The sequence below is a fragment of the Athene cunicularia genome, assembly GCF_003259725.1.
Source record: "Athene cunicularia isolate RWA chromosome 4 unlocalized genomic scaffold, athCun1 chr4_part2, whole genome shotgun sequence".
Taxonomy (NCBI): Eukaryota; Metazoa; Chordata; class Aves; order Strigiformes; family Strigidae; genus Athene; species Athene cunicularia.
Genome location: NW_020799099.1, coordinates 5322172 through 5330317, shown reverse-complemented (window position 1 = coordinate 5330317; position 8146 = coordinate 5322172). Strand labels below are relative to the sequence as shown.

General features: G+C 36.8%; 1 protein-coding gene across 2 annotated transcripts in view; it reads left to right on the top strand.

Moving 5' to 3' along the window:
* Positions 1–3545: 3545 nt before the first annotated feature.
* The window catches only part of LOC113479759 (bifunctional heparan sulfate N-deacetylase/N-sulfotransferase 3), a 67190-nt gene continuing 62589 nt past the window's right edge, over positions 3546–8146 (top strand). Inside the window, exons 1-2 of one of the 2 annotated variants that reach the window (XM_026848036.1) lie at positions 3546–3886; positions 5814–6937. In XM_026848036.1, coding sequence (XP_026703837.1) covers positions 5957–6937 — 981 coding nt within the window. In that variant the 5' untranslated portion in view covers positions 3546–3886; positions 5814–5956. The remainder of the gene's footprint in view (positions 3887–5813; positions 6938–8146) is intronic. The other variant, XM_026848038.1, reaches the window with a different exon arrangement.

The window sequence follows — 8146 nt, the reverse complement described above, 5'->3', positions numbered from 1 at the left end:
AATATGTCTGGGTATATGTAACCAGACAAATGTTATATAGCTGAATAATATTGATGAATAATCAATCCTTAACTAGCTCTTTTTTTTGGCAGTTCTTGATGAAAAGGATTTTTGTTACCCATTGACAATATTTTTTTCTGTCTCTATGTAAGTATGACACAACTTTATTGTTTCTAACCAAGGGTCACTGTAAACAGTTGCCCTTGCACAGGCTTGAGGCAAGACTAAACCAGAATTTTGTTACTGCACTTCAAAAAAATGTGATTTGAGAACAATTTCTCATTTGCTTGTGGATATTTTAACTCAGCCCATTGTTTTAATCTTGGTAGTTTTTAACACAGCTGAATTAAACATGTTTCTTATGGTTTTAAGAATTATTCATGATACTTATATTGATTTTCATAATACATATATTGATATTAATGATACAACTTTAATAGATTTTTTTAATTGTATGCAATTTATATGTCTATGTGGGCACCTGGCTTCCTGTTTGAGGATCTACTCATCACTATGATGTGAACCTGAAATTGTTATCTTTAAGGGATTTTTAATTTTTTTTTAGTTCCAGAAAATATTAATACCAGTTATGAAACTGAATGGTCAGAACCACATTTCTTTTCAACTACTGAGTCCAGAAAATAGTATGTTTCTGCTGTGTGGAAAAGCCAGTCCCTGCTAAACCCATGCAAAGGAACTGTGTGCACCATGAAGTCTTAATGCAAAAAAATATAACAAGGAGGGCACAATGTTTGCTGGGTTGCCATGACACTCACAGAGCAGAGACTGTCAGAGGCCACCTATGAGTCTGAGGCCAGGGACTGGGTTCCATACTGACTGCAAAGATTTCTGGGGAGGATGCTCTAGTATTTATTATATAAATTTTACTGCCAGAAAACACAAAATCAAGACTTTTGATTTCATGTTCTTTATGTTCACTTACTGCATCTCATTAATAGGCTAAGTCCTCAGCCAGTGTTGTCTCATGTATGTATTACTATCAGGGTTATTGTGCTGAAATGATTTAATAGAAGCCAAGAATTTGGTCACTTATGCTTAGCAATTAAACAACAAACTTAAGAAAACTGCAAATGGTAGGAACTCATCAGATGCCTTATGGTGCAATTCAGCTCTTTTGAGTTCATCGTGGTATTTGTTCTCTCATCAGTACTCTCTTGTTAGTGAATTTAAAAAGGACCAAACAACACATTTTTTAAATCCCAAACTCACAGATGAAGATTTCTAATGCATCTGTTTCATGCTAGCTGTCTGAAGTTACCTGTGATTGTGACTACCCACCAGTACTGCTTAGAATTGTAAATCTTCCAATTAGTAAGTGGTACTTATTTCCTGTACCCACAAGATTTTCATGTGAACTAGTCCTGGGCTGCAGAAATCACTTCTACAATAGGTGAAAATGATACTGAGCTTTTCTGCATTCAGAATAAAACATAAAACTTATTTTCATGACTCTGCCTTCTCCTAGCAAGATCTTTTCTTCCACAGTGAGTCCACAAGTTAAAACCAAAATTCTAAATATTTAAAGATGCTAATTTTTACATTAAGGAGGCATTTTGATACCTCATACTTGGAACAACACAGATAAAAAGTTCTGGTCTGAATTTTCATATGGTGGCATGAAAATGCAAGATTCTGTAGGAGATCAAATGCGGATTCTTCTAAAATAATAAGGCTCTAGATAAAGAACACTGAGGCAGCTTTTATTACTTCAGATGGTGGAAAAATATACAAATTATTTTATAGGTAAAGCTTATTTCAGCATCACCTTTGTGGAACATTGGATTCATATCATGTCAGACACCCGTTTTCGAGTACTTTGAGATGTAGGTGGGACCATATCTTCCTTGCACTGAACTGCACGTGACTCCATTGAAATCAATGAGCTAAGACTGCTTATCTTAGCTACTGATCTTTTTCATGGTTTTTCACTGAAACAACGCTAACAAGCTTGAACTCTTGTGAAGAGTTTCTAGACTCTTAAATTATTATTTTTTTCTTTTTCTTATACCTGGATTTTTTTTTTTTTTTGTATTGTAGTTCAAGCTATTATGACTTCTTCATTCTTTTGTAAAATATTGTATTCTTCTGTCATGAAAGTGAGACTCCATAAATACTGTCCTCTTCTGAAATGCTGCTTCTAATGACTTACTGTTGGTACGTTCTGAATTATGCCATTCATCTGGTTTTACTGTTGGAAGTGATAGCAGACAAGGACCATTTTCCCTGAAGCCATGTCTAAAGTTGTGATAAAGGTCACTGTAGTGGTCTTGATAGTTCCCACAGTGTGTTGTGGGTGATGCACCCTGAAGATCTCTGTACAACTGTCAAATTTGGTGCATGATGATTTATTTTGTCATGGTGTTGTAAGATACCACTGGAATATCTACCAAATACTGTTGCTCAGAGTAAAATGCTGCTTGTCCTCTAGGAAAGCAATTGTACCTTGTTAAGGCTTTGAAACTATTTTTATATTATTAAATGCATGTTCTCTTTGTGGTTTTTATTTTTTTCTTTCTGTCCTTTTGAACTCTTGCCATACAAAAATGGCACAAATAAGTGAAAATTACATAAGCATCAAGCTTATTCAAGAGAGTATGCATTTAAAACCTTGTGCCTTATTCTGTTCCATTCCCCTTCCTTCCTGTCTTCAGTGGTGAGCTGCCAAGTCTGGCTGTGTCCTGCTGGGTCTCGGAGAATTCCTCATTCCTCAGTCAAACCTCGCATCTGTCTTGGCGTTTCCATCCACTCCTCCTTACAGCTGCACTCTGTAGCCCCAGGAGGTACCTGCAGTTAGGAGCTAAGATAAAATGACAGAAGTTTTCTTGAAAAAAAAATACAGGTTTCTGGGCTGGCTCCAGATTTTCTGCTCCATGGAACAACATTAGGAACTGTGTCCTTGCTGCAAATGTTTCAAGTGCTCCTGCTGCTTACTTTAGCAAACCCTTTCTGAAATATCTCATTCAAACAACTCTGTCTAATCAGCTCTTTCTTGCCACGAGTTTAGGTTGCTGTAAATTTTTACTGCTCCAGGCAGGATTCTCGCGTTCAGGTGACTGTTAGAAGCATAGGCTGGTAAAGAAGGAAACTTCTAAATCATGCTGCTGAGAACATCCTTTCAATAGGACTTTGGAGGTTTCTGTCATAAGAATAGGAGCATTTGGGGGCCATGTTAGAGGACCTTAGGGCTAAAAGAAGCAGACAGGCGTTGTGCTTGTTGGTTGTGTGGTGGCTGACTTTTTGTCATTCAAAGAAGTGATTCATTGTGCTTTCCTCAGCAAGAGTTGTGCTTTTCAAGCTCGCATCTCTTGTGTAAACCAGGCCTGAGCTCTATGTAAGGTAAGGCAGCCAGGTCTGTGGTTACTGAAGATAAGTAGGCGTATGTACAGCTTTTCTATAGAATGCAGTAAGTATTAATTTTAGCCGCTAAACTTAAGAGTTTCTTGGCATTCAGGCAGCTGAATTGGAAATGCAAAATGAAGATAATCTTTTGTGTGTAACGAAAAATCATCTGTGGAAACATCTCTCTGGTTTTACTCATTCAGGATGGAGTTCCTTCTTTGTCACCTGACTTCTTACCATATTAAATATCTATTTTCTGCTATCTAAACTGATATTCTTGAAGCTAGTGTGACAAGGATCAGGCATCTCAATACTTAAAAATGTTCTTTGAGTTCTTCTAAAGGAACTTTCAGATTGTTGTTCAGTCTTTCTGCATTCTTTAACTTCTTTTCAGATACATGCCTCTAGAAACTGAGAAACTGGGATTATGTTATTTTTGTCTAACACCGATTAATGAGCCTATACACCTGTGTGAAAGGCAAGTCTCCCATCTAAAAGCTATGTGCAAGTCTCTGTGCAGCTCCAGGTAAGGTTCAAGGCTGAGTGTAAGTCCATCGAGAACAGAAAAGGTTAATATACTGGTATCTCTGAGTAGAGGCAAAGAGAGTAAACTATATCCAGAAAGAGGGTTTATCTGATGAGATGCAGGTTTAAAGGAAATCTTAATTATGAATGAGACAGTTTACATACACTTACTCTTGGTGCTTAATTTTACTGTTTTGATAAATAGTATGCTACGTAGTTTCTCTGTTTCCCCTTATCTCATTTTCCTACTCATTTTTTACTTTGTGGTGGTCACGTGCCTGGTACTGGGAGGATCAATCTTTGGAATTTATAATTAAAGTTGTGGGAGTTACATAGGTGCTGTTAAGTACATAATTTTTTTTAACTTTTTTTGAAAGAGTGAAAGGCTGCCTTCTTTACAATGTAAAATGAGAAGCTCTTGTTAAATGGCCCAAGTACCTGACATGTTGTTTGATTTTGTCAGTTATTTGTTTTTTACAACTCTTTTTACTGTTATTATTATTCTTAATATGTAATTAATTTTTTATATACTTACATTTGTTTTGGATCAGAAGCTGACTGTATTTCTTGTATTATCAGCTCCCTGATTCAGTACTGATGGTTGTCAGCCTTTCTAGGGATCAAAACTTCTAACAAAAACCAGTAAACCTTAGAAAATACAAAACATGAGATAAAGCTTGAGTAGATACCACTTGTTATCATGATCTCTCAAGAAAACTTAGTTGTTCCTGTCAGTCCATACAGAAAAGCTCATATTTGATATTTGTTATGCTTCTGGAGCTTCTTTTTAAGGGGCACTTTTTAAACCCTACTTTATTTAAAAAAAACCAAACCAAACCAAACAAACAAAAAAACCACAAGCATGGAAGGATTAAGTGCTCAGTCGGGAAATGACCATGTTAACATTGCACATGCAGTTTATCTTAGTCCCATTTAAAATGGGAGTGGATGTGTACTGCATTGTGAAGTTACAAGTTACAATATTGCGTTCCAGATCTTCATACCCTTGGTATTTTTAAAAATCTTCTGTTAACCTTACTTTATAATTTATGGTACTTAATTATTTTATGCTTGTCACATCATTCAGTTGTTTTACTAGAAACTTTTGACAGCAATTGTACTGTTGGCTTGAAAAATGACTGCTTTCCTTATGTACAAGTTAAAGCATAAGTATATCCTTAGGTAATCTGCCTCTGAAGTTAGCTTTTGATTTATTACTCTCTTTTCTCCAATTATAGAGCTGAATTATTTTCTGCTTTTTTAATACAAAAAAATACAAAGTGCTTCCAACAGTTTGCAAAACAGTATGCAATCCAATAAAATGCTATTTGCTTTGTTCTAATGTTGCAGGAAAAAGTGTGGTTTTGTTTTAAAAATACTTCTATAATACATGTAATATAGAGTATATCAGTATGTAGGTATACAACAGTTAAAATGTGCATGTTAAGAACTTTTTGGTTCTTCAGAAATTAATACAAGACGGAATTTGTTTAATCATGTAGACTGATGTTCCTCCAGCTTCTTGGAGGTGGAAGGAGGAAGGTTATAAATCTTCAATGTTTAGGTTGTCAGTAATTGTCTACTTGGAGTTAACGTTTATATTTTGGGTTAAACATTTCAGAAAAACGGTAAGTTCTTTGCCACCATATCTTCCTTTTCAATGCCTCCTGTGTATACCCTCTTTTACTTGATTCTCTGGGGTAAGGAGCCTGTGAGATTTAGAGACATTCAAATGATCATGGAAACTCATGGGACCAGGAGAAAATAACATTACTAATGCAAAATTTAAAAAAGAAACTGTCGGTTTTGAGCTGTTCATTTCCAAACCTCTGTTTGGCAGTAATTTCTTTGCTCACCATTAGTTTAAGTGTGATGATATTTCACAAGTGCGATGCCTCAATTAAATCTCTGATTTTCTTTTCTTCTAGACTGTATCTTCTGTAAAGCCTTGTGGAAGATAGATGTGTGTGCTGCAATGGTGACATAAATATTTCAGAGGACTTGAACAAGTTGAGAATCTGTGTTTGTTTTTAATGCTGCTGTCGAGAACAATCTAAGGCAAGTAAACAACATGAGTTTTATCATGAAACTTCACAGACATTTTCAAAGAACAGTTATTTTGCTGGCCACTTTTTGTATGGTGAGCATAGTTATTTCTGCGTACTACTTGTATAATGGCTACAAACAGGAAAATGAACTTTCTGAAATCTCTTCAGAAGTGGAATGTGGTGATCCTCAACTGTTGCCATACAAGCTGATGGAAATGAAGACCATGAAGCCTATTGATCCTCTGAGGACAGATCTTGTAGTGCTGGTGTTTGTGGAAAGTCAGTACTCAACATTAGGCCAAGATATAATAACCATTTTAGAGTCTAGCAGATTTCAGTTTCACATTGAAATTGCACCTGGGAAAGGTGACCTCCCAGTGCTTATAGACAAAAATAAAGGCAAATATGCTCTCATAGTATATGAAAATATTCTGAAGTATGTGAATATGGACTCTTGGAACAGAGGCCTTCTAGATAAGTACTGTATAGAATATGGTGTAGGTGTTATTGGATTTCACAAAGGCAATGAGAACAGCTTGCAAAGCTTTCAGTTGAAGGGCTTTCCTTTCCATGTCCACAGCAATCTGGGTGTTAAGGACTGTTGCATTAACCCTCATTCCCCACTGCTCCATGTGACTAAATCTTCTAAGCTTGAGAAAGGTCCCTTGCTTGGAAATGACTGGGTGGTTTTCCAGATTAATCATACAGCTTATCAACCAGTGATATTTGCAAAAGTAAAGACACCAGAAAACCTTTCACCACCTGCTGCTATAAGTGCTCTCTATGCCACGGTAATTCATGACCTGGGGCTCCACGATGGGATTCAACGAGTCCTTTTCGGCAATAACTTGAATTTTTGGCTGCACAAGCTGATTTTCATAGATGCCGTCTCTTTCCTGTCTGGAAAGAAGCTCAGACTGTCCTTGGATAGGTACATTCTGGTTGACATAGATGACATCTTCGTTGGGAAGGAGGGAACAAGAATGAACACCAACGATGTACAGGTAAAGTATGCGCATAAACTAATGGTCATTACAGCAAAGTGCGCTTTTTTTTTTAAATTTTAAAGTGAATAGTGATTAATAGTTGGAACTCACAGAAGATGCAGATTAGTAAGTACCAACACAAACTGTTCAGGCCTTGAGAGAGAAGCAGTCTGTCTGGCTTGGAGTATTCACTGATTCCAGGTGTAGCAGTTCTTTCAACCTTCAGGCTGGAGGAGAGTCTGTGCAGTATTGCTTTATCTGTACTAGAAAAGTGTGAGATAAGATGACTCACTGGTTACTATCACTTGTTTTCTCTCAAGTGACATGCAAGTCCCTGCTGAGCTAAATTCTCTAAACAGGTTGGTGGGCACCACTGAATTCCGTTCCCCTTACTATATATGGAAAATAGTCTCCCAAAAGGAAATTAAAGACAGCTAGTTGCTAAGTAACTGATAAGGAAAAGGGGGTAAGAGTGTTAGTGTTTTCAAACACACCACAACCTACCCAGCATGCAGAATTCTAAGCATAATTGCAGAGTGTTTAACTCTAGTCTGATGACAGCTTCTATCTCAGCGCGTACTTCAGAGGCATCTGAAAACAGCACAGGACTTCAGGGCTGGACCCAAGAGCTATTGATATGTAAAATGCACGTTGCTAGTCTTACAAGCAGGAGGTAAATGTGGTGAGCAAAAGTAAATGTCAACATAAATTTTGAAGAATAGACTGCATTATTAGCTGTTCCAAATAGGTTTCAGATATCACAAGATGGTTGCAGCATTTCACCTTTCTTATCTCTGTTTTATGGCTTTTGCTTGCAAGCAGGGTTTGTGTTAATATTGGCCTTAAAAGCTTATTTTGTCGCTAAGTGACTTCACAATTTCCACTTTAACATTTTAAGTTGTACATTCCTGAAGGTCATTTTTCTCTCTATTGTGCTGTTCAAGTGAGGTGGTAGTTACGGGTCAGTAGGGGTAGTATCTTAGCATTATTTCTTGCTGTATATCTCGGTTTCTTTTTGTGAAGAGTGGTGTTAGAAAGCAGGTAGTTACAGGCCACCTTGCACAACTGTACTTGGTCTAGAAGCTAAAAATCTGTAAAATGCTGATTGTTGTCCTGTTTGTGCTCAAAATAAGGGAGAATGTTTTGTTAGAATTTCATAATGAAAAGAACTGGGAACAGGAAAGGCAGTGACAGCACTGCGTGCAGCTGATGGTCACTTTTGTTTCA